Source organism: Elephas maximus, chromosome 9, assembly GCF_024166365.1.
Source record: "Elephas maximus indicus isolate mEleMax1 chromosome 9, mEleMax1 primary haplotype, whole genome shotgun sequence".
NCBI classification, from domain to species: domain Eukaryota; kingdom Metazoa; phylum Chordata; class Mammalia; order Proboscidea; family Elephantidae; genus Elephas; species Elephas maximus.
In genome coordinates this window covers 71,342,304-71,369,203 of record NC_064827.1, presented here as the reverse complement: position 1 = coordinate 71,369,203, position 26,900 = coordinate 71,342,304, and the positions used below count along the sequence as shown (strand labels likewise).

At 41.5% G+C, this 26,900-nt stretch overlaps 2 protein-coding genes across 4 annotated transcripts in view; one reads left to right on the top strand and one right to left on the bottom strand.

Moving 5' to 3' along the window:
• Positions 1–15,730, top strand: part of STOM (stomatin) — a 36,729-nt gene extending 20,999 nt beyond the window's left edge. Inside the window, exons 5-7 of the mRNA XM_049897255.1 lie at positions 4,742–4,945; positions 6,147–6,281; positions 14,440–15,730. Coding sequence (XP_049753212.1) covers positions 4,742–4,945; positions 6,147–6,281; positions 14,440–14,634 — 534 coding nt within the window. The 3' untranslated portion in view covers positions 14,635–15,730. The remainder of the gene's footprint in view (positions 1–4,741; positions 4,946–6,146; positions 6,282–14,439) is intronic.
• Positions 15,731–23,014: 7,284 nt separating this feature from the next.
• Positions 23,015–26,900, bottom strand: part of GSN (gelsolin) — a 69,546-nt gene continuing 65,660 nt past the window's right edge. For all 3 annotated transcript variants that reach the window (XM_049897233.1, XM_049897231.1, XM_049897232.1), the window contains 4 exons: positions 26,264–26,388; positions 25,944–26,021; positions 23,982–24,042; positions 23,015–23,406 (listed from right to left, as the gene is read on the bottom strand). In XM_049897233.1, coding sequence (XP_049753190.1) covers positions 23,237–23,406; positions 23,982–24,042; positions 25,944–26,021; positions 26,264–26,388 — 434 coding nt within the window. In that variant the 3' untranslated portion in view covers positions 23,015–23,236. The remainder of the gene's footprint in view (positions 23,407–23,981; positions 24,043–25,943; positions 26,022–26,263; positions 26,389–26,900) is intronic.

Genomic DNA, 26,900 nt, shown 5'->3' with positions numbered 1-26,900 from the left:
CTGTGAATGACTGAGATAACATGTGTGAAAGTGCCTTACCATGAGAGGCAGCATAGTACAGTAGTTAGAGCACAGGCTCTAGGGCCTGACTGCCTTCACTGTGTTCTAGCTGTGTGACCTTTATCAAGTTCTTAACTTCTCTATGCCTCAGTTTTCTCAGATTATAATAATATGGCCTACTTTATAGGGTTATTGTGAAGATTAAATGAGAAATTATATGTAGAGTGCTTAGAACAATGCCTGGTAAATAGTAAATGTTATATAAGTGTTGAAAAGCAAAGATGTCACCTTGAAGACTAAGGTGCACCTGACCCAAGCCATGGCGTCAGTTGCTTCCTATGCATATGAAAGCTGAATGATGAATAACGATAAAGAAGAATTGATGCCTTTGAATTGTGGTGTTGGAGAAGAATATTGAATATACCATGGAATGCCAAAAGAACAAACAAATCTGTCTTGGAATAAGTACAACTAGAATGCTCCTTAGAAGCAAGGAGAGAGAGACTACGTCTCACCTACTTTGGACATGTTGTCAGGAAAGATCGGTCCCTGGAGAAGGACATACTGCTTGGTAAAGTAGAGGGTCAGCTAAGAAGACCTTCAATGAGATGGATTTTCGCAGTGGCTGCAGCAATGGGCTTGAGCATAACAACACTGTGAGGATGGCATAGGACTGGGCAATGTTTCATTCCGTTGTACACAGCGTTGCCATGAGTCAGAACTGACTCGATGGTGCCTAAGAACAACAACAACATATGAGTGCTTGCTGCTATTATTATTATATGTTAATCTTAGCATCATCGTCATCTTGATCATTTTTACTACCACATTTCTTCTCTACGGGATTCTGATAGAAAATCATACTTAGCACAATATTCCTTCTTAAAGTTAATTTTATTCTAAATAATTGGTTAGAAGAATTAGAAGCTGCTCACTTAGTATTTCAGATAAACCATATACTGTAAATACTTTATATTAGTAGTTATTTTGTGATTATTCAGACTACTTCATAAATATTTTCACGGCAGTTGAAACTCGCAGCAGAACCTCTAGAAAGTATACAGGTACAGCGGGACAAGGGGGTTCCCCCAGACTACAGTGGCAGGGCTGGGACTAAAATCCAGCTCTTCGGATTCCTGGCCCAGTGCTTGGTCCACAGCTCCATGCTAAGTGCATTCTACATTAGCTCCTGTATGGCCCTTGAAGAAGTGATGGCCATCTGGTATCCGTATCTTAGGAAGCATAATAACAGTTGATGAAGTGAGGGATAAAAGAATAGTGTCAGTGTTTCCTGGCCAAAGGCCAGTTGCTCAGCAGGGTGATGGAGCCTGGCCATGTTGCCTTCTCTTATCACAAAATCCAGGAACTTCCTTGCTGGTACTGATCCAAGTTATTGGTGACATCAGACTTTATAATCCAAACACATTTATTGATACCAGAAATAATTTTTACCCACATTGAAAGAACAAGATGAGAGTATTGCTGTGTTCTCTGCATATTTTCCCATCCTTCAGGGTAGACTGACTCTCAGAGGGAGCCCCTTTCAGGGTAGCTGGGTACTCTTTCTCTATAAACATTGCAGACATCTGGCAGAGTTGCTGTAAGCTTCTGCCTTCCAGCTGTGCTCTCCCCCCGGCAAGCTGCTAAATGCCGAGTGGTTTGGAACTTGGCAAGCAATCCTTTTTCCCATCCCCTGTGAACTTACTGTGAAGGGAGATAAACACCCTTCCTACAATAAACAGTAGGCGGAGAGGCCACGCTTTAGGGAGCCCTGGCTGTGGCAGAGTTACAGTGGCAAGAATTCGTCTAGAAATGATGCACCTTTTCTCATCACAGTATGGGAAAGGATTCGTTTTCACACAAGGTGGTAATGTGCTTGTCATGGATTAAGTTGTGTCCCCCAAAAACATGTGTCAACTGAGTTAGGCCATGATTCCCAGTATTGTGTAGTTGTCCTCCATTTTGTGATTTTCCTGTGTGTTATAAATCATAATCTTTGCTTGTGGTTAAAGAGGATCAGGGTGGAAAGTAACACCTTGCTCAGGTCACATCCCCTATCCAATGTAAAGGGAGTTTCCTTGGGGTGTGGCCTATACCACCTTTTATCTTACAAGAGATGAAAGGGAAGCAAGCAGAGAGTGGGGGACCACATACCACCAAGAAAACAGTGCCAAGAACAGAGCATGTCCTTTGGACCCACGGTTCCTGTGCAGAGAAGCTCCTAGTCCAGTGGAAGATTGATGACAAGGACTTTCCTCCAGAGCTGAGAAAGAGAGAGAAAGCCTTCGCCTGGAGGTGGCACCCTGAATTTGGACTTCTAGCCTACTAGACTGTGAGAAAATAAATTTCTCTTTGTTAAAGCCATCCACTTGTGGTATTTCTGTTATAGTAGCACTAGATGACCAAGACAGAACTATGCATTTGTTTACAAATTCCCCACTTCTCATCCAAGTTAGAAGTATTTTTAGATTACTAAAAAAAGAAAGATTACTGCTTTGATGCCTGGCAGTGCTGATCAGCTATGTAATAACATTGTTGTATAAATAGAAACTGCTATTTGCACAAGTTTTTTAAAAATAATTTTTATTGTGCTTTAAGTGAAAGTTTACAAATCAAGTCAGTCTCTCACACAAAAACTTAGATATACCTTGCTACATACTCCCAATTACTCTCCCCCTAATGAGACAGCCCGAACCCTCCCTCCACTCTCGCTTTTCATGTCCATTTCACCAGCTTCTAACCCCCTCTACCCTCTCATCTCCCCTCCAGGGCACAGCAAATATTTTTATTCCCTTCCTTTTACACAGCTCTTTGTTCTTTCAAAAGCTGTTCACAAACATCTTATTCAATCTTTGCAGAAATTTGTTTCAATTGGGCAGTATTATTACCCCCATCTCACAATGGGGAATCTCTAGGTCAAACAGTTTAAAAGCCTTTTAGAGGTTATCTTGGAAGGTACAGGAAGGTCTTGGAAGACTACAGTTCAGGTCTCCTGAATCATTCCATTGCTCTTCATCAATCAATATATCCTAGGACTCCCAAAACAAATGAAAAAAAAAAGACCTTATTGCCATCGAGTCAATTCCAACTCATAGCGATCCTGTAGGACAGAGTAGAATGGCTTATAGGGTTTCCAAGGCTGTAAATCTTCACAGAAGCAGACTGCCACACCTTTCTCCCACAGAGAAGCCAGCAGGTTCAAATTGCTGAACTTTCTGTTAGCAGCCAAGCACTTAACCACTGCACCACCAGGGCTCCTTTCTTAGGACCACATTTCATTTCAATTAATCTCTCATTTATTGACCACCTGCTATGTATCAAGCACTCTGCCACTGCTAGAGATACAAATATACACACACCATCCCTGCCCCCAAAATCAAAGTCTAATAGAGAAGTAGACATATAAATACATAATGTCACTACAGTGTAAGGTACGGTGGATGTACAAAGGGAAGAGTACTTACCTCTGCTGAACGTGTCAGGGAAGTTTCATGGAGAAAGAGACACTTGAGCTGTGTCATGAATGATGAGTCCGAATGTGCCAGTCTGTTGTTGTGAGGGAGAGAGAGAGGAGAGGACATGTAGGCAGAGATACCCATATAAAAGGTGGGGGCATGGACGTGGTGTATATGGGGACCTGCATGTGGTCTGATGTGCCATGTGTGCATAAGGAAGTGGGGAGAAATGAGGCCAGAGAGGCATTGTAGGGCCAGATGCTAAAGGACTTGCATTACCGAACTAAGGACTTATCCAGAAGGCAGTAGGGAGTCATCGAAGCATTTTAGCCAGGGATTACTGAAATTAGGACTGAAGTATTAAAAGATCACTGTGGCATAAGTATAGAGGATGGATTGGAAACAAAGCGAAATGGTTTATTATTGTCTGAATTAGCTTATTACAGTTAACCAAGTTGGTGTTTTACTCAAAGTTAACATCATTATCCAAGATGAAGATATAATAAAATCCAACTCTTATACAGCACTTCTCATGTACCAGACACTATTCTATGCACTTGACTAACTCATTAGTTCTAGCAGCAATCTTGTAAGATATATACTATTATTAATCTCTGTTTTACAGATGAGGAAACTGAGTCCCAGAGAGGTTAAGTAACTTGAATTACCATTTTCCTGGAGCTGCTCATTCAGACAGCTTTTAAGTTCAAAACAAAAGTATGTCCTGTTAAACATTTTTATGTAGCATGCTGTAAATATTTTTTTCCCTGGCCCTTGCCCTATAAAACCATTTCCCGTGTGCTTTTTATTCCAATAATACTGCCCTACTAGGCTCTCCCATACCTCTGTGCCTTTTTACATACTATTCTCTCTGCCTAGAATACTCTTCTGCTCCACTTCCCACCCTCAGAAAATTTTTATTTCTTTCCTCAAGACTCAGTTTGAATGTCCCATCTGCCACCCACAACTGCCCACCCTCTGTCCTCTAAAGCTTCCCCTGATCCCTCAAGCTCCGTGAAATTAAGAACCAAGTCTTTTTAAACCTAATACCCTGGTACCTAGTACAGTGCCTGCTGCAGAGTAGCCTGTCAATATTTGTTGAACACTTAAATGAATTTATAAATTAATGTATTTTATAAAAATTTTGAAGACGTAATTAACTTTCTGACACCTTATTCAAGAAAATCAGCTAGTGTTGTAAGATGCTCTATGGAGTAACATTTCTGACAGTTGTGTTAAAGAAGAAGCTGGTTGACTGGTGTGAAATTGCTCCCTTCATCTTGTAGATCCTCACCAAGGATTCAGTGACAGTCAGTGTGGATGGCGTGGTCTATTACCGTGTTCAGAATGCAACCCTGGCTGTGGCGAATATCACTAATGCCGACTCAGCAACCCGTCTTTTGGCACAAACTACTCTTAGGAATGTTCTGGGCACCAAGAACCTTTCTCAGATCCTCTCTGACAGAGAAGAAATTGCACACAACATGCAGGTGAGGAGCGCTATTACATACCAGAAGTTGAAAAACAAAGCAAAGAGGCAATGGTGGTCTAAGAGCGCCTTATTAATTCAAGTGCGGAAATCACTGGCCTTTTTTCCCTTCATAGCAAGGTTTTCCCAAATTTGATAGAAGGGGACTTCTTTACACTAGCAGCTCACGGGTTAATAACACTCAGATACATGCAGTTTTTTTATTCCGCCCAGTGTTGTTTGTTTTTTCCAGAATTAGTATTAACCTTTTCTCTAGCCTAAAAGTTCAGATGCTGTTCAGCAAAATAGTGCAGGTATTGTTAAAGCTTTGGTCCATAGAATTCACTTGTGACTCTTACTCTTTCCATTTTTAACTGAGTAACAAATATTGAGTTGAACCCAGCTTGTTCCAAAAAAGATAAAGTGCTATAAATTTGAATTCTTATTACTTATACACACTTCATTGTGGATGAAATCTCTGATCTTAATTTGACTCCCACAACAACCTTATGAAATAGATGGTATGGTTTTATTCCTGTCATTCTCATGGGAGGAAGTTGAAACACAAAGAAATAATGTGGCTCACATAATCACATTAGCTCAGGGATCAACAAACCATGTACCATGGTCTGACCATCTGTTTTTGCAGATAAAGGTTTATTGGAACACAGCCACACACATTTGTTTATGTATTATCTATGGCTGCTTTTGATGTCAGTGTCAGGGTTGAATAGTTATGACAGTTACCACAAGTAAATAATTACCATCTTGCCCTTTCAGAAAAAGTTTACCAGCCCTTGCATTAGCTTATTAGTAACAGAATCAGGATCGGCTCTCAAACCCCCCAGCGCCTACTTCGTCGTTTTTCTCCTTTTTTTCCCCCCATTGGCCGTGGAGTTGATTCTGATTCATGGAGACTCCATGTGTGTCAGAGTAGAACTGTGCTCCATAGGGTTTTCAATGGCTGATTTTTCAGAAGTTAGATCACCAGGCTTTTCTTCCAGGGAGCCTCTGGGTGGATTTGAACCTCCAACCTTTCAATTAGCCACTGAAGGCATTAACCATTTGTACCTCCCAGGGACTCGCATTCTTCTATAGGATAACTGATATCTCTGTAACTCTCCTCCAATGCCTTATCTGTTCCATATCCCAATGAATACAGCCACTGTAGGCATCAGGGCTGGGGCTGAACAATCTTAGCTTACCTTCTCTCTTCCTAACAGTGTACTTTGGATGATGCCACTGATGACTGGGGAATAAAGGTGGAACGTGTGGAAATTAAGGACGTGAAACTCCCTGTGCAGCTCCAGAGAGCTATGGCTGCAGAAGCAGAAGCATCCCGGGAGGCCCGAGCCAAGGTAATCTTTTTTTTGCTTGTTTTTCTTATTGAGTTTTGTGATTACAAGAAATAAGACATGTTTATTGTAAAAAAAAAAAATTGAAATAATTCTGAACTATTTAGTGAAGGTGAAAGACCTCTCTTATCACCTCAAATCCTATTTCCCTAGAGACCACCACTCTTAACAGTGGTTGGATTATTGGCTTGTTTGTTTTAGAAACATAGGCTCATACTGTACACACATCATTCTGCACCTTACTTTTTTTCACTTAATAAGTAGCTCATGGCGGTATCAGTATGTATAGAGTTACTTCCTTCTTTTATGACTGCATGTACCATAGTTTATTCACACAATTCCTTATTAATGGAAAATTAAAAGTTCTGACTTAGAGCAAGTAGGCAGTCTCATCAATTTGCTACCATTCCTTCCTTGCTTGTTTTTGTCTTCTCTTTCATCCTCTTTTTTTCTGTGGCTCTTCTGCCTTCTTATTGTTTCCTTTTCCTCTTATTTTCTTTCCCCTTTCCTTTTATCACTTCTCTTTCTTTGACATCTGCCTTTTATGCTCTTTGTTTTCATCATAATCCCTACCTATGCCCTAACCCTGCATCAATAACATAACCCCTATGCTGAGGAAATATTTTTTAGTCTAACTTTACAAAGAGAATCTGTTGAGATGGTAATACATAAGGATACGGGGATATCTCACCAAACTGAAGGGGAGGAAGTAGAGTCAGGCCTCACCAGGACTGGAACCAGAAAACAGTCAAGACTCAACGGAGCTAATCATTCCATTTCCTGGGCCACATCTCACTATAGATAGCTCTTGGTGGAGAATGTCAGATGCTCAAGTTTACACATCTTTCCAGTTGAACACTAGAGGAGACAGATTGGCCCTAATCCCAAATTCACAGAAGAGAGTTACTCTTTGGTCCAGTTTTGGTCAGAGGGCAAAGTCAGATACTGATAAGGCCCCACAGCCCCATGCCTGTGAATGGAGTGGAGGAAGAGGGGTAGTTTTCATGGTGGGGGGTGGGGGGGGCATTGCTGTGGACTTGACACATCTCCCAAAACACAGGAGCTAACCAATTTCTTGTTTTTGTTGTTGGTATTAGAAAATAATAGTAGGTGGTGCTAATTGACTATCCCACCCTTCTATTAGGATGCCCTTCAAGTCACAGATTGGTCTCTATAATTTATTAGCCATCACCAAATAGAGTATTAGCTCATTTATGTGCACACTGCCTCCAGAACGTTCTACTAACAATAATTTTTAGGCTTTCCTAATGTGGTAATTGATGTTTGTGATCATGGCCAGGTGATCCTGCAAAACCCTTCAGTGCCTTCTCTCAAAACCAAAACGATCACATTTAGAAGATTAAATTATATTTATGATAATGCTATTAAATATGCCCTACTATAATCTAATTATTTTAAAAATTAGGGATTGCTTTTACCTAGAAAATATAATTAACCTAAAGCTCCATTTCCAAACCATATTGAATAATAGAATTTACCATACACAGACTACGTAGAATATCAGAGCCAGAAGGGTCCTTAGAGATTATTTTCTTAAGGTGGAAAATACCTAGCCCAGATGCTGCCACTCCACCCTCCTATTCCCATGCCAGTAATTAACCACAGCACTGTTTTCCACTACGCTTAGACTTGGCCTCAGAGCCCCTCTACAGCACTCCTATTAACAACTGCCAGTTGCTTGGAGCTGGCCTCAAAATGAAACTTGTTTGCCATCCTGCTATTCAGATGAGAAATCGAAGCTGGGAAAAATGAACTGATTTCCTCAAGGTCACACAGTCAGTTAGTGGTGGTGAACAGTAGAACTCCCCTCTCCTCCACATTGTCTTTTCTGGGACTTCCCAGGATGAGCTGAGGCTCTTCCACTGAGCATTCTCACCAGTTTGGAAAGAGGGTTCCTATCTTCCCTTGATAACTCTAAGAAATGATAAAAGAACCCTGCTGGAATGCCGAATTACCATGCTCCCTCCTGGGTGGGGCTTTAGGGCTAGCCCGGAAACAGTCTCATTGACCAGGGCAGCGGCTGTGTGTCTTCAAGGTGAAGGTTAACACATGGAACCACAATGAGCCTAGGCCTTCTACAAAATACAGTAATCCTACAACAACCATCAGGCTTATACTCAAGTTTTCATAAAAAATAGGGGTCACAGTTTCTTCAACAAATAAATTACAAAGGAAAGGAGAGAGAGAGTAAAAGAGTCCATAGATGAAGGGACTTGAGAGAAAAACTCCTCAAGTTCATTAGCCATCAGGGAAGTGCAAATTCAGATCACAAGCAGATGCCATACTAGACACCCACCAGAAGGTCAGGCATACCTACATACATAAATAATAACTATATTTATAAAAACAAATAAATTTTTGTTTATAAAGTATGTTTATAAAAACAAATACCAATTGTGGGTGGCAAAGGAACTAGAGTTTTCATACTCTGCTGGTGGGAGTATAAATTGACGCAGCCACTTTGGAAAACTGTCTGGCAATATCTACTAAAACTAAACCTTACGCGCCAGCAGCTCTGCTCCTAAGAATGTATCTAACAGAAATGCACTCATATGTTTATCAAAAGGCACATGCTAGAATGTTCATAGCAGCACTTTATAATTGCCCCAAATTAGAAACTACTCAAATGTCCATTGCTAGTTGAATGGATAAATAAAGTGTGGTTTATTCTTATACAGGAATAATACACAGCAGAGAGAATGAACAGTCTACATATAAATGCGCACAAACATAATGTTAATTGAAAGAAGCCAGTCACAAAAGAGGACAGATACTCCTAAGAGTTTTTATACAGCATGCTAGTTGAACCTCCTTTAAAAATTTTTTAGACCAGCCCTTAATGGCTTGATATGTAAGGTCTTTTGTGCTCACATTCTCCCTTATTTTCTTTTCATAACCCTCATAAAAACGCCAAGCATGGGATTGTATTTCTAGACCTAGTCTTCCATTAACTGAGCAGACAGTACAAAAACGCAAAAAATCGCCTTTCTCTGCCCTTCCCTCTGACCAGCCCCTATCATCTGCAGGAGAGAAGCTGATGTGAGTACAATCTCACGTACATGAAAATACCTTATTAAAAATGACGGCCTATAAATATAAGCAGTGTTGATTGACATGGGATTACTGCATATTTGACAAAAGCCCCATATACTCACAAGTAGCTTGCTTTGCTCTGTAAGATCCTATCAACAGAGTATACTTGGCCTGTATTTAGACAAAGCCAGTGGTGGTGTTTTCACATCTTTGGCAGCTTGCCCAGAACAGCTTCTCTGTTAACAAAATGTGCGCCCCGCTGGTGGGCCTGGCTTCCCGGTCAAGAGATTGTGTATTGATTAGTAGGGGGAGATGAGATATCTTTGCAGTTGATCCATGTCCAGATGAAAAAGTGCCTAACTGGACATCTGAGGTGACATGGAAAAAAATCAGAGCCTACGATTCTCCTGGCAGGGGTTTGTTTATGCCAGCTCTACAGTGCTTACCTGGGAGTACAGTTACATAGTTGTCTTTGAACACATCTGGCACTTTCCCCTTCTCAGACCTAGTAGTACATAGTGGTTTGCCTTGATAAATTAAGGTTTTTAGCTTCTAAACTGGGTTCTTTCTCTCAGTAATTGTAATATCCTGTGAGCCCTTACCTCAGTTAACGGCACTACCCGTGCAACCTAAACCTAGAAACCTGGGACTCAGCCTCTATTCCCCTCTGCTCCCCATACCCAGTCAGTCTCCAAAAATCAAGCGTTGACTTGTAACTCGCGATTTCTATATAATAGCCTATGTTTGTACATTTAACATTTGTATACCTCAGCCTTCCCCACAATGGCCCTGTAAGCAGTTGTCTCATTTGAAGTATGAGAAACTGGGGCTGAGATGTTAAATAAGGTCTTTCGGGACATTTGGTTAGTAAGTGTTAGATTTGGGGCTTGATCTTAAGATCTTGTAACTCCAAAGCCCCTGCTCTGTCTACCACTCCAGTGATCTTCAAATTTGTTTTGCTCGCGTAAGCCCTGAAAGAACTTAGAAACTCTATGTATTTCCCTCACACATTTTAAATTAACATTTAAAATGTTTCATCATGAATTTGTATACTTGCAAAGTGTATAATTCCTGGTATATTGTAAATATTCATGTTTTAAAATAAATATTGACATCATTCTTTTAAATGTATCCAGTGAAGTCTAAATAACAGTGACTTAATCATCCATTAAAAGCTGTATGAATGAGATCTTTTTTTTTCAAATTTTTATTGTGCTTTAAGTGAAAGTTTGCAAATCGAGTCAGTCTCTCATACAAAAATTTATATACACCTTGCTATATACTCCTAATTGCTCTCTGCCTAATGAGACAGCATACTCCTACCCTCCACTGCCTATTTTTGTGTCCATTCGGCCTGATTCTGACCCCCTCCGCCCTCTCATGTCCCCTCCAGACAGGAGATGCCAGCATAGTCTCATGTATCTACTTCATCCAAGAAGCTCATTCTTCAGCAGTATCATTTTCTATCCCATAGTCCAGTCCAATCCCTGTCTGAAAAGTTGACTTTGGGAATGGTTCCTGTCTTGGGCTAACAGAAGGTCTGGGGACCATGACCTCTGGGGTCCTTCTAGTCTCAGTCAGACCATTAAGTCTGGTCTGTTTACGAGAATTTGAGGTCTGCATCCTACTGCTCTCCTGCTGCCTCAGGGGTTCTCTGTTGTGTTCCCTGTTAAGGTAGTCATTGATTGTAGCCAGGCACCATCTAGTTCTTTTGGTCTCAGGATGATGTAGTCTCTGGTTTATGTGGTCCTTTCTGTCTCTTGGGTTCATAATTACCTTGTGTCTTTGGTGTTCTTCATTCTTTGCTCCAGGTGGATTGAGACCCATTGATGCTTCTTAAATGGGCGCTTGCTAATGTTTAAGACCCTAGAAGCCACTCTCCAAAATGGGATGCAGAATTTTTTCTTAATAGATCTTATAATGCCAGTTGACTTAGATGTCCCCTGAAGCCATGGTCCCCAAACCCCCACCCCTGCTACACTGGCCTTGGAAGCATTCCGTTTACTCAGGAAACTTCTTTGCTTTTTTGTTTATTCCAGTTGTGCTGACCTCTCCTGAATTGTGTGTTGTTTCTCCCTTCACCTAAAATAGTTCTTATCTACTATCTAATTAGTGATAAACCCCTCTCCTTCCCTCCCCCATCTCGAAACCATCAAAGAATATTTTCTTCTCTGTTTAAACTATTTCTCCAGTTCTTATAATAGTGGTCTTATACAATATTTGTCCTTTTGCAACTGACTAATTTCACTCAGCATAATGCCTTCCAGATTCCTCCATGTTATGAAATGTTTCACAGATTCATCATTGTTCTTTACTGATGCATAGTATTCCATTGTGTGAATATACCATAATTTATTTATCCATTCATCTGTTGATGGGCACCTTGGTTACTTTCATCTTTTTGCTATTGTAAACAGTGCTGCAATAAACATGGGTGTGCATATATCTGTTCGTGTAAAGGCTCTTATTTCTCTAGGATATATTCCAAGGAGTGGGATTGCTGGATCATATGGTAGTTCTATTTCTAACTTTTTAAGGAAGTGCCAAATCGATTTCCAAAGTGATTGTACCATTTGACATTCCCACCAGCAGTGTATAAGTGTTCTAGTCTCTCCACAACCTCTCCAACATTTATTATTTTGTGTTTTTTGGATTAATGCCAGCCTTGTTGGAGTGAAATGGAATCTCATTGTAGTTTTGATTTGCATTTCTCTAATGGCTAACGATCGTGAGCATTTCCTCATGTATCTGTTAGCTACCTGAATGTCTTCTTTAGTGAAGTGTCTATTCATATCTTTTGCCCGTTCTTTAATTGGGTTACTTATCTTTTTGTAGTTGAGTTTTTGCAGTATCATGTAGATTTTAGAGATCAGACACTGATTGGAAACGTCATAGCTAAAAACTTTTTCCCAGTCTGTAGGTAGTCTTTTTACTCTTTTGGTAAAGTCTTTGGATGAGCATAGGTGTTTGATTTTTAGGAGCTCCCAGTTATCTGGTTTCTCTTCTGCATTGTTAGTAATGTTTTCTATACTGTTTATGCCATGTATTAGGGCTCCTAGCATTGTCCCTATTTTTTCTTCCATGATCTTTATCATTTTAGATTTTATATTTAGGTCTTTGATCCATTTTGAGTTAGTTTTTGTCCATGGTATGAGGTATGGGTCTTGTTTCATTTTTTTGCAGATAGACATCCAGTTATGCCAGTACCATTTGTTAAAGAGACTGTCTTTTCCCCATTTAACTGACTTTGGGCCTTTGTCAAAAATCAGCTGCTCATATGTGGTTGGGTTTATGTTTGGATTCTCAATTCTGTTCTATTGGTCTATATCTGTTGTTGTACCAGTACCAGGCTTTTTTGACTACTGTGGTGGTATAATAGGTTCTAAAATCAGGTAGAGTGAGGCCTCCCACTTTGTTCTTCTTTTTCAGTAATGCTTTACTTATCCGGGGCCTCTTTCCCTTTCATATGAAGTTGATGATTTGTTTCTCCATCTCATTAAAAAATGTCATTGGAATTTGGATTGGAATTGCACTGTATCTGTAGATCGCTTTTGGTAGAATAGATATTTTTACAATTTTAAATCTTATCCACAAGCAAGGTGTGTTTTTCCACTTGTGTAGGTCTTTTTGGTTTCTTGTAGTAGTGTCTTGTAGTTTTCTTTGTGTAGGTCTCTACATCTCTGGTAAGATTTATTCCTAAGTATTTTATCTTCTTGGGGGCTACTGTAAATGGTATTGATTTGGTGATTTCCTCCTTGGTATTCTTTTTGTTGGTGTAGAGGAATCCAACTGATTTTTGTATGTTTATCTTGTATCCTGATACTGTGCTGAACTCTTCTATTAGTTTCAATAGTTTTCTTGAGGATTCTTTAGGGTTTTCTGTGTGTAAGATCATATCATCTGCAAACAGGGATGTTTTTACTTCTTCCTTACCAATCTGGATGCCCTTTATTTCCTTACCTAGCCTAATTGCTCTGGCTAGGACCTCCAGCACTATGTCGAATAAAAGTGGTGATAAAGGGCATCCTTGTCTGGTTCCAAGAAAAGCTATATGAATGAGATCTTTTTTAACAGTCAGAAATTTTTATCTAATATATTTGTTATGAATTAATTTATTACCCTACTGCAACACATTTGGCTTATGAGTTAAAATTGGTTTTTAAATTTCCTGTGACTACAAACAGTAGCCCTGGTGGTGCAATGGTCAAGCTTTCCACTGTTAACTGAAAGGTCAGTGATTCAAACCTGCCAGCTGCTCCACGGGAGAAAGATGTGGCAGTCTGCTTCCATGAAGATTAGCCTTGGAAACCCTATAGTGTAGTTCTACTCTGTCCTATGGGGTCACTATGAGTCGGAATCAACTTGATGGCGATGTGTTTGGTTTATTTGCTTTTTTTAAAAAAAAAAAAAAAAAACAGGAATCTAAATATTTCAGAATTTCTTCTAAATAAGAAATAAAATTTTACTAAAAATGTTTCCCTTAATGAGGTGAATGAGGATTAATTCATGTATTTGTGGATGGCTATTATTTATTATTTATTGCTAGAACGAGACAGGATTCAACATCCAATTCTATTCCTGTTTTTTAATTTTATAGATATAAGGACTAAGAAACCTTATCTCCATAAATGAGTAGATGGAAATAGAAATTTTGATTAAAGTAATGTCATGCAATTCTTAATACTCTCTGAATTTATGTGCTAAAAATCATACAGTGATCTTTCACTAACAAATATTTTAAAAGATCTATCAGCTTTCAGTTCGATAAGGTCCTCTTTCCTTTCTTTGTCTTCCCTCTGCCCATAGAAATCAAAGAATTGGGAATCCACCTGACTTCCCAAAGGATTTGTATCAGAGGCATTCACTTTCTCATCACCTATTTTGAATTGTCCCTTTGTTTGGTACCCTGGCAAGTGGGAGAAGGGCCATAGTAAAAAAAGAATGTCTGGACTTCAGGCACATAGTCAGGCAAATCAGATTTAGGAAAAAGAACAGAAGGAAACTGAGTACCACCTGAGGTATACATACCCCAGTTTGCAGATTATTGTACTACACCAACACCAGGCTGCTTTCTCCAGTTTTACTTCCCTCTTCCACTGTTCCATAGGTCATTGCTGCTGAGGGAGAAATGAATGCATCCAGAGCTCTGAAAGAAGCCTCTATGGTCATCACTGAATCTCCTGCAGCTCTCCAGCTCCGGTATCTTCAGACACTGACCACCATTGCCGCTGAGAAAAACTCAACGATTGTCTTCCCTCTGCCTATAGATATGTTGCAAGGCATCGTGGCAGCAAGACACTGAGCCACAAGGCAGAGACGAGCTCTCTCCTGTAAAGGATGAAGTAGGGGACCAAATTAGCTTTTAACCCATAAGGAGAGAGTAGGACAGGGAACTTGAATTTTCTTCTTCCCTTTCCTTTTCCATGTGTTGAGTTTAGTGTTCTTAGAATGTATAGTGATCGTAAAAACAGACGAAAGAATTTTTAACTGGTATGAATTTGAGAGAGAGAGATATTGGTGATTTATATAAGACATCTCTTGCTCTTTAAGATATTTAAAAGTTCTTATTTTTAGATCATTATGTGGTAGGTTAAATCCCTCTTCTTTTGGCTTGCGTTGAGTCATTCTGCACCCCATGTCAGCAGCCAGGACAAAGAGAAAAACAGAGGCAGTAACCACCACCTATACTCCTAGCTGGATAAATGTGCTGCAGAGAGCAATTGCCTTATGCTACAACCAGCTTCTCTGGGCCATATGTGCCTTACTTCCAGGGAACCTTAATTGAAGGAAATGTCCTCAATGTCTCTTTTCTTTTTGAGCCCAAACTATGTTTCAAAATAAGCCTCACTTGAGAGTAGGCATTTTCTTGCCTGGACCTGTCAGCATTAGAGGAAATGGTTGAGACTTACAAAAAGCATTACCCTAACCCTTCAAAGACCTTCAAAGCCACTATTACAGAGGTCCTTTTTAAAATAATGTATCTTTTTTTTTTTTTTTAACTGTTTTGATCCTCCTTTTTAAGTAAATGATTCCTCTGTGGTCTGCCTTTCAAACCAGCGAAATTCTTGTCCCAAAAGTGCTTATTTCTGACTTTGCCTATTTTCATATATCAGGTTTTAAATAGTTTTGATTTTTTTTAATAAAATTTTCTCAAATTTCTACAAGCAATTGTTTGTATAACCATTTGAATAGTTCAAGAACTAATATGCTTTTTAATATCTTCATAAAACCATATATTTTACTGTCTGCATGCTGTTAACTATTGTACATTGTGAAATATGTTGGTTACCAATTCATTCATTAAGTAATATAAGGAATTCACAATATATTAAACAGATGATATCTAATTAGCTTGAGTAGATGCTGTGAAACTTAGGATATATATATAGTTTTTTTTTAATCCCAATCTGTTTGCAGGTAACAGGTAGAAAAAGATAGTAAGTCTTTTTTCTATCATGTATTTTGATGCTGAAAGAGGGAAAAGTGGTCAACTTCTCTGGATTGCAATTTCTTAGTCTGTTGTATTAGGGAGCACCTTCTATTTCGCAAATAACTGTAATCTAAGCAACCTGGCATTCTTCCTACTGGTCCGGAGGGCTGGCTGGTGGTGACATCTGTAACACTCCTTCTTTGAGGCTCTGTGTTATCCTGTAGAAATCTAAGAATAGTGGCTTCCTTACCCAGAGCCACCCTTCCCATCTGTCCTTAGCTGAATCACTCTCTGTCAATCCTAGACTATGAGGGTCCCATCCCCTGCACCCCATTCATAAGCTTGTTTTAGAAAGCATGAGCCACTCTCTCTTCATGTATCCAGATCCCTACCTGAGTTTATTGAAGGTATATGGAGCATTTTGACTTAGAACTCAAGTTGCATTTCTATTTTGAATTTTAAGTGATGGTTTTCTTGTTTTGCGAGGTACCTTGCCTTGACTACTGAGGATACAACCCCATATCCTGGTTGAAAAATCTCTTCTGAGACATAGAGTAACAATGCTTTTGGTTCCTTGAGTTTCTGTATCTCCAGATACCAAACCACCTTTGCCTTCTTGCCTTGTGAATCCATAACCCAATAGGTTGGCATTAAATTGCTTGGGAGGAAGGAAGCATAGAATGAGCTCTAGGATGAGAGTGTTAATGTAAGAGTCTTTTTCTAAGTGGCCTCCCTTTCCAGTGACATACATAAAATAATAAAGTACATACCTTTACTAATTTTCTTTGGGTAAGAACCTGTTCCTGCCTGCGTTTAGTGTGTGTGGATTTCATTTTTCAGAGTGGCGTATCATATCCTCCATTCCTGGGCTGGCTGCCTTGGCTCCTTCATGTGCTTTCAGTAGCCAGAGGAAGGGAAGAGGCTGCAGTTGCCCATCTGACATCTCCCATGTCCAAGCTCCCTCTGGTGCACCTGCCCATGCATTTTCCCAGGGGAGCTTGAGATCCATATACCTCCTGAAGTCTTGGCTGGCTTCTTTTCCTTTTGTCTTCCTCCAGACAGGAGAGTAACCCACTTCTTGCTGTCACTCAGCTCGTAACATAGGCATACCCCCTACTCTGTCATACAGGGTCGCAATGAATTGGAATCATCTCGATGGCACATAACAATCCTCTACTTTTAAGTAGAGAAATCAATGATATAAAACCAACAGGTGTTACCTGCAACATTCCACCTTTGAAGAACCGTCCAGAATTAATGGCTACCATTTATGGGGTACCTAGCCTTATGCTCAAGCACTGTACATACATTCAATCATTTTATCCTCAGAACAGCTTGATGAGATAGATACTTTTATCATCCCCACATTACAGATGAGGACATCAAGACTCAAAGGTTAAAACTTGCTCAGGGTCACATGGTTGGTAAAGAGCGGAGCGGGGATTCGAATCCAGATCTGTCTAATGCCAAAGATTTTTAGGTGTCTAAATAGATCTTTGCTTGTACACTGGCAGCCACCAATGCCTCCATACACAGACCACCACCAATCATTTTATACGTAGATAACAACTTTTTCAAACTATCAAAGTTCATTTGACTAGTGGAACTTTGTATTCAGCCCAAGCAGACCCTTAACTTTCGTTTTGAGCCATCTGCTCTAGGCCAAAGTTCAATACAAATGAAAGGAATAGATGGGGTATTTGTAACCACAACGTTAGCCTGAGTAGAAGGAAACCAGAGTTCCAAGGATCTTCAACTTTACATTGCCCTTTAAAATATATTACCCACCGTGATAATAACGCCAAGCCTTGCTAGCCGAAGGTCATTCAGCTAGTAAATTGTGAACCCAATACCCATCTTACTAGTGGTTTTCAAACCTTTTTTTTTTAGCAGCAGACTCCTTTTTTTCAAATGAAACTGTACACTGGTCTTTTACCAGTATAAATTCTTAAGTTGAAATGTATGACATTTACTTAATGTAAAGTTAGTCAATGAGAACAATAAGGCTGTTCTGAAAAAAAAAAGTTTTTATTGGAGTTTTAAAAGATGATTGCAGTCTTGATGCTCTGCATTCATTTAATTTCTCCATTTTGTTTCTAAGTGTGTGATTTTTATTACGACTTTAAAAATGGAATTTTAATCAAATATTTGTAAAATCACTGAAACATCGCGTAGAATTCTACTGATCACAATTTGAAAATCATTGCTACTAAATGCTTTTCCCTCCTGCTATACCATTGAACTTGTAATGTGACCTCAGATAAGTCATATCCCCTTTCTGACCCTCATTTTCCTGACCTGTAAAATGAGGTTGTACTCCACTGCTTGGGTCTCAGACCTTTAGAGAATGTGTTGGAAGCTAAGGAGTTTTGTCTTTGAAAACTGCACATAGTAGTGTGCACACACATATTTTCAAACAATTTTAGAGGGTACACTGACCCCATCACAAAGCCTATCCAAAAACTTAAGAACCACTGAACTGGGTAATCTAAGATTTTTTTCTAACTTCAAAGTGGAAACTTCAAGGTAGGAACTAAGGAGAAGGCAAAAGGAACCACAATACTGAGTGCCAAGAACTGCACAAGGTACTTGAAACACCTTTCATTTGCATTCATAATCCCAATTGTTTGTGTTGAGCAGGCCATGGTAAAATCCCTGGATTTTTTAAGGGCAATTAATGATGGTCTCTTACTGTGATTCAGATAATATCTATAGCAGCTGGAGCTCAGAAGAGGTTGGGATTTGCCTAAAGGATCCACCTTGCTAATAGAATACCACCATTTTCAATCCACCCTGTAGCCAGAAGAGTCTGATGAGAAAGGAGATTGAAAACACTGACAAAGCTGAGGCTTTAGAAATCTCTAAAAACTTAGTAGCCTTGTGGCAGTTGGGAATCTCCCCTAAAAGATTCTGGTAAGAATTGGCTAGAAATTCTGCCTTCTGAAAATCATTAGATGCCACAAGTCTGTAAGTAACCATTACTCTTAATAATTGTTTTCAGCATAGTGGCCAAAAAAGTCTCCAACAAAATGGCTGACTACCCAGCATCCATTTACCCCTTTCTCCTTCCTGGAGCCAAGGCTTTTTTGAGTACCCCCCCCCCACCCCCTTACAATGCGTACCTCAGAGAAAAAGAATTTAACCCTCAACTTCTGGGATGAGCCTAATTAGCCTATGGATAATTCCATCCCCTAGCCCATGATTCAAGGACCCTGGGTGGCATGATGGTTAAGCACTCAGTCGGCAATTTGAACCCACCGCTGGCTCTGAGGGAGAAAGACTTGGTGTTCTGTTCCCATAAAGACTGCAACCTAGGAAACCCTATGGGGCAGTTCTTCTCTGTCCTATAGAGTCACTATCATTGGAATCAACTAGATACACACAACAGCCCATTCATGATTCATTCAGGAATAGTCATGTCACCCAATATGGGCTCTTGAGGCCTGAGGAGAGGTTTTCCATGGACTTTGGGGGCATGTCCTTCTCCCTTTTCTGGAAAACTTCTAGAAGCAATACTTTCTGTTTTCCTTTGGGCAATGCCATGCATTGGTTGAGAGCCAGAAAGCCTACAGCTATTTCTCTACCAGATTGGTGAAGGCATAGCCAAGAGAATCAACCAAAGAAACTCAGAGCCATTGGGTGTAGTCAATCATGGAGTCTTTCTAAACCCTGGACTATTATTTATAAAAGCATATAAAAAGTGCTTATGGGTTAATTTGGTTTGAGTTGGTTTTTCATTGCTTACAGCCAAAAGCATCCTATCTGATCTACAGTACAGTGGGTCTTTACCTCCAGGGATGGAGAATAGCTTCTACTGTGGCTATGAGTTGGAATCTACTCTATGGCAATGGGTTTTGGGGTTTATGTGCTCAAAAAAAAAAAAAAAAAAACTCAAACACATTGCTGTTGAGTCGATTCCAACTCATAGTGACCCTGTAGAACCGCCCCATAGGGTTTCCAAGGTTGTAAATCTTTATGGAAGCAGGCTGCCACATCTTTCTCCCACAGAGTGGCTGGTGGGTTTGAACCACCGATCTTTTGGTTAGCAGTTGAGTGCTTAACCCACCAGGGCTCCTCTGTTATGTACTAGGCTCTTTAAATTGATTCGAAAAAAAAAAAAAATTTTTTTTTAACCATTTTTGTGCACTACTTTTTATGAGCCAGATATTGTGCTAATAAGCATTTTACCCACATTATCTCCTTCATTCTCATAAAAATTCTAAATGGGTCACAACTGTTCTTACTTCCATTTGCAGCTAAGAAACGCAAAGAGCTGAAGAGAGATCACACTTCTAAAAAGTGGCAGAGTTAGAATTTGAACCCAGGTCTGATGCCAAAGCCCTGCCTTTTTTTTTTTTTTTTAGAGCAGTTATAGGTTTACAGAAAAATTGTGCAAAAAATATGGCGTTCCCATCTTCCATCTGCACACTTTCTGATATTACTAACATCTTCGCATTCATATGGTACATTTGTTACAATTGATGAACCAATACGGATACTTCATTATTAACTGAAGTCCATAGTTTACATGCGAGCCCTGGTAGCGTAGTGGTTAAGAGCTTAGGCTGCTAACCAAAAGGTAGGCACTTTAAATCCACCAGCTGCTTCTTGGAAACCCTATGGGGCAGTTCTACTCTGTCCTATATGGTCGCTATGAGTTGGACTCGACGGCAACAGGTTAGATTCTGCATTTTTTATAGTTTACATTAGGGTTCATCCTCTGTGCTGTACGGTCCTACGGGTTTTCACAAATGCATAGCGTCATGTGTCCACCATTACAATACCGTACAAATATCATACAGAATAGTTTTGCTGCCCCCAAAATGCCCTGTCCTCCACCTACTCGTGCCCTGCCCCACCCCCTGAACTCCTGGCAACCACTGAACTTTTTACTGTCTCTGTAGTTTTGCCTTTTCCAGAATGTCACCTAGTTGACATCACACAGTATGTAGCATTTTGAGACTGGCTTCTTTCACTAAGCAACACGCATTTAAGATTCTTCCATGTCTGTTTGTAACTCAATAGCTCTTTTCCTTTGATCACCGAGTCATACTCCGTGGTATGAATGTACCACAGTTTGTTTACCCATTCACCTATGGATGGACATCTTGGTTCCTTCCAATTCGGCGGAATTAGAAAAACAGCTGCAAAGCCCTGCTTTTAACCATTATATTTTGCCACCTTCTGCTGGGCACTATATTAATACAGTAGAAACTGAGGCTTAGATCTTTTTAAAAGTTTTATAATCTCTAGTGCCTTGCCCACTGCTTGGCACAAAGTGAGTGCGCAATGAATACCTGTTGAACTGAACAGAATTTTCCAGGATTGGACACAGGGTCCAAGCTGAGGCCAATCTCTTTCCAAGAGATGTCCCTTTGGCACCTGTCCTGGCATTTTATAAGGACTTGTCCATTCTAGGAGATGATGAAGTTCAAGGTTTCCCTAAAATTGTTAGGAAAAGAAAATATGTGGTTAAAGTGATGCTCTTCCTGAGTTGCTTTTTTTGCCTTTTAGAGAAAAATATGGAGTCAGCAACTGAGTTGCTCCCTGCAATTTCATTTTTCAGGACACTGCAGAGCACTCTCCGGGGCCACAGCCACACCCTTTCATACCAGTGTAAATTGAAGTGAAGAACTCATGGGCAGGTCTACTTGCAATCTGACCTCCCACAGGCTTCAAGGATTTGTCTAGACAAGACTCCACCTGCCTTTAGCAAGGCCCTAGAAGCTCTGGGTTGTAAATTCTGCTTCTGTTTCAGAACTTAGCATTTCTCAAGTTGATTGCTTTGACTATGGAAGCAATCTGATGAGGTCCAGAAGACCAAATGTTACAGGACCAAACCTAACCCCTTAGCATGGCACTAGGCCCTTCAGCTTCCAGAGCCAGCATTGCCACCCTCTGCTCCTGCCACACTGGGCTAATAATGTCAGTTTCTGTGCACTCTTCTTCCTCACAGCTCCCTGCCTTCTGACTTGCTGCTCCCTCTGCCAAGAATGACTCCCCTCCCCGCCCCACTGTTCACCTGGAAAATTCTTTCTCCATCATGCCTAGGATGAGTCAGAATCTCTGGAGGCAGGGCCTCTGGGGAACCTGTACTTTTAAAGAGCTCCCTGGGTAATTCAGGTGATCAGCAGCTTTGGAAACAACGATGTAAACACACACACACACACCCTTCCCTCCACATAAACCCTCCCAGCTGGCTTCTGTTCTCCTACAGTTGTTTGCATGAGAGCTTTCGCTCCATGGCTTGGGTGGGGTTAAGGGGTGGTGGCATGGAGCAAGGGGGAGAAACCAGGTGAGAAGAGACCAGAAGGATGGAGGGAAGGGAATGGGGTCTGACTCCTAGCAAGTTCTTTGGAATGGTCTAGAGCTTCTGTGGAGAAAGGTTGAGAAGCAGAAATTGATGGAAATGTCCAAGAGGGACTTTGTGACACAGGAGAATGAACAGAGATTCAGGGTCCAGGTGACAAAGTGGGGCACAGAGGAAGTCCCTGTACTACACCCCAAAGGCTGTAAATTTTGAGAGAATCCAAGGACAGCTCTTGTGAGGGTAGCTGCAGCAGTAGAGACATTTAGCCAGATAGCTTTGGGGAAGCAGAAATGAACTCAAGGGAAGCAGAGGAAGAGTGGAAGGTCCAGGCAGATGTTAGAGGGTGTGGCAGCCATGAGAACCCACCTTGCAGACTTTCTAGACAAAGAATGTAATTGACTAAGGGCCCCAGCCACCAGCTTTGAAATCCATCCCGTGTGTGCTCCAAGGCCATGTGTGCCCCTTGATGATTGAGTATATAGCAGGAAGACTACGACACACCTGCTCCTTTGTTGGTTGACTTTGATTTTTGTTCAAGCACGCTTTGATTTTTGCTCAGACTCCCTGACAGCTTTGCTGAAACTTTCTAGACTGCAAGGCAGTCTAGGACACTTCCCCCCAACTCCTTTCTCTCTCCTTCACTTGGGGTCAGACTTATAGTTCTGTCTGATGGCTCTCCCAGCCTTCTCCAGCCCCCTTCCTATTTCTTTTCACTCTTTCCCCTAATAAAATCCTTGTCCATTTCATCTCATCTTGGTATCTGGTTCTCGGAGGACCAGGATTAACACACACAGTGAGTGTAGCTGATCTATGTGTTCACGGGCCTGTGCAAGGCACCTCTGGGTAGTCTCGGAATTTTCAGGGACATACTCGGAAAGAGCAGAGGTGACATTACTATTAGGTGGGTAGGGGCATTTGAGTGAGGAAACAATTGAGGCACAATTGGCTAACACACACCAAAAGCTTTTATTGAATTAAATCTCCAAAGCACAGATATTTGAGACAATTTGCAAGTGCCCTGAATTTTTGCAGGGCTGTTTTTGGCTAATGTAAAAAAAACAAACACACACACACCCGAGTCGCCCTACCCGCTGTAGGGTCTCTCTGAGGGATGGACAGTTCTAAAAGGCACTGACCAGTGACATGGGTGGGTCCTGCCCTTCCTCAGGCTCCCAGCTCAGCTATGGCCCTGTCCAAGGGGTCCACAGACCAGTAGTTGTCATCCCAGCCGAGGAACCAGCCCACAAAGGAGGGGGGCTCAAAGCCTTGCTTCACAAGGGTGATGGTAGTCCGCCTATCCCGATTAGCTGGGTCTGTCTCGATATACCGCTTGGCTGCAAACACAAAAGGAGGAAAAGGAAACCCCAGGGATTTTCAGTGCCTCCCTCACCAGGGAGAGGGCAGTTCAGGGCAGGGGTTCCCAAACACGGTATTAGGTCCTAATGTCCCTACTGCCAGCCACACCCCAGCACTGGACACCACCATCCCTTACTGGCAATGACACCTACGAGTCCTCTACCACCGTGCCCAGGAAGAGACAAGGGTCACAGTTGAACTTCTTGCTTCACAAAGCTCTTAGTTCCCACTTTTCTCTTGCGGTCCCCTATTAAAGAATCAGCTGCTGGGGTCTCTGCTCCCAGAGCAGATCCATTCAGCTACCAGGGATCTGCGTTCCATCATCTGAACCCTGGGGCATTCTGGGAACTTGAAGTGGTGTCCCCTCCCCTGTTATACCCTGGAGCTTTCTGAAGGAGCTGATCTGTTCTTGCATTACCCTAGACAGGCCTTAGGAGGGGCTTCCCGCAGTTGCAGAAGTCCCCAACCCACAGATGTGACTCCCAGCCCTGTACAGGAAGCGGCTCCCACCACTTTGCATGAAACAGACCAACAGACAGACTTGGGTTCTCACCAGAGGTCAAGGCTTCTGTCTTTTCCTCTTCTTGAGAATCTTTTCCAACCCAGACAAAGACCTAAAGGTGAGACAGGAAATAAAAAGTGAATGAGATGTGATGGCCAAATTTGATGCCGAAGGGGGAGCAATGGGGTCCAGGTGCTGGGCTGGATGAAGCCCTCAAATGAAGGAGTCCATAGACTATGTCTAGTGTTATTTGGAAATAAGGTTGCAAACTGATGACCCTACAAACATGTTTTATTTGCTCACCCACCAGCCAATGTTGGCTTGCAACGTCTTTTTAAACAAATTTAGTTACCAACTGATCACATAAAAATCACTGTTTCCAACTTCTACTGAAAAATTGAAGGCCCTGGCAGCCCCAGGCCTTCACCCTCACTTGGATGAAGCTGTGCAGTAGCTGCCCTTTTAGATGGGCAGTTTCAGTTGCCTCAGGCCACACTACTGCTTCATGTCTCCCATCCCAGCCTGCTTCACTAATTAACGTTACCAGTGCCAGATGCCATCAAGCACTGAGTTTGAGATCCCTTTCTAGAAGTTCATGAATTATCCCTTTAGAGGCATTTATTTAGTCAAACAAATGAAGGGCCAGCATATGCTCACTCATTTATTCATTCAACAAATAAGCATTTAGAGTCTACTATGTGCCCGGCCTGTGTGTCTTGGCCAACATGGGTCTGAGACTTGGTATAAAAACACACCACGCCATCGCCATTTTAAGCCTTATAAGTTTTGTTACATAAAACAAATCCATTAAACTGATTTTTATGTACCATCTATTTTTATGTATATAAAGATATGATTTTAAAGAGCATCTATCATCGATTAAATGGTGTTAGACAATAATACCAGACTTTATTTATTTACAAATGTTTTCCTACTAAACTAGAAGCCCCTCCAAGGTAGTTACTGTCTTTATTTTGCTCATCATAGAATTCCCTAGCATTCAGCAGTTTGTCTGGTAGACACTGGTACTTAATTAATGTTTCCCGAGTGACGAATAAACAGATGAGCCAACAAATTAATTAGCCAATGGATCAGTCAATGACAACAGCTGAATGGCTCAAGCTGTAAACATTTTGGCACTGATTATTCATTGGGGGATCCCAAGAATCAGCCCTATGGGTATAGGGGAGCCTTACGCTTTGTAAGCAGCCATCTATATAGTCTTGACAAGTTGACTTCTTATTGACTGCCAGCCCCTGTGAGAATGTAAGCCCTGTGAGGGCAGGGAAAGGTCTACTTTATTTGCTGCTCTATCTCCAGAACTTGGAACAGCGTCTGGCACAAAGCAGGTGCTCAAACAATATTTGTGGAATAAATGAATCAATGAAGGGCATTTCCTTTGCCAAAGTCCTACATGAGCTCCCTCCCTAGGATATACGGCAGAGAGAACCCAGAGCCCTCAAAACCTCCAGGAGGCACGGTTGGCACCTGCATACGAGAGGAGACGCTGCTAAATTCAGCTTTCTGAACCAGCAGATTTAAGGTTAACAGCTCACACTCCCCTAACAATAGTGAGTTCCCAGCAAGGCCTGTTTCTGCCCAGAGGCATGATCAAGTAATGCTGAAGAGGGGCCCTGAATCTGCTGAGCAAGTTCCAGATTCTGGGAAGTTAACACATATAAGAGAGGCAAACAGTGGTTTGACACATTTTTCGTCAACCTTGGGACTAGAGAATGACGACGATCACCTGATTTGTACTCATATGTGCTTTACAGTTTGCAAGGTGTTTTACCTATATCTCATTTTATGGGATTATGCAAAGTAGGTACCATCAGTCCCATTTTGCAGATGAGGAAATGAAAACTCAGAAATTTTCAGTAGCTGAGGGATTTTTTCCAGCAACACCTTGCACTGTTTCTTTTAAGTCCTTCTGGCAACTGACCCTAGAGCTGGAAGTCTAGCTCTTTCCATTTCCTCCAGCCCAGATACCCATCACCTCTGTCCTCCACCCACCTGGTCCCAGGTGTCCAGGAGCATAACATCATCAGTGGCCAGGTCTTCCTGCATGAGCTCTCCAGGAACCTCTTCGATCTGGCGGGGAATAAATGGGGTTAATGAAAGAGCATCAGCAAGACATTTTCCCTCCCCTGTGTATTTCCCTCTCCACCACGAGGAAGCTGCAGGGCTAACTCTGGGCTGCGGGGGGCTCCTTCTTTCTTCCCTCTATGCTGTGTTATCAGAACTGTTTCTCCTGCCCCTATCACTGACTGACCCCTGCTCCTTGGAACCTGCCCCGAGGGGAAAGCAGAGGTAATGATGATGGCAGGGCTCACCACAAAACGTCCGATCTTGTTGGAGCAGGCAAAGAGACGAGGAGGGTGGGCGTCCATCTTCTTGTCCTTCAGCCGCGGGGACGTGCGGTAGGCAGTCTTTCCACCCAGGGCCTCCCAGAAGCTGTCTGTGAGGGGAGGACATGGCAGTTCCCAGCTGATGCCACCACCTCCCTAGCACTTCTCATCAGACCCCGCCTGGGACAAACTCTGCCCAAGCCCAACCAAATCCCCACCCTCCACCTCAGATTCTCAGGAGCCAAAGACAGAAAGGGCCTGAGAGAATTTGAAGGTGATGAAACAGGCCCAGAGAGGGCAGAGCTGGCAGTAGACACACAGCCAGGATTATTGACTTGAGACCAACGACAGCACTTCAGGATAGGGATAATTATCCCCACTCAACAAATGAGACGATTGAGGCTCAGAGAGGTTAAGCAACTCACTCAAGATCACATAGCTACTGAGCAGTAAAACCACGATGCAAATTTTGCCTGACTCCAATCCCCATAGTCTTTCCACTATATATACCTGCTCTGTCCAAGATAATAGCCACTAGCCACATGTGGCTACTTAAATTAATTAAAATTAAAGAAATTAAAAAATTCAGTTACTCAGTCACTTAGTTATACTAGCCACATTT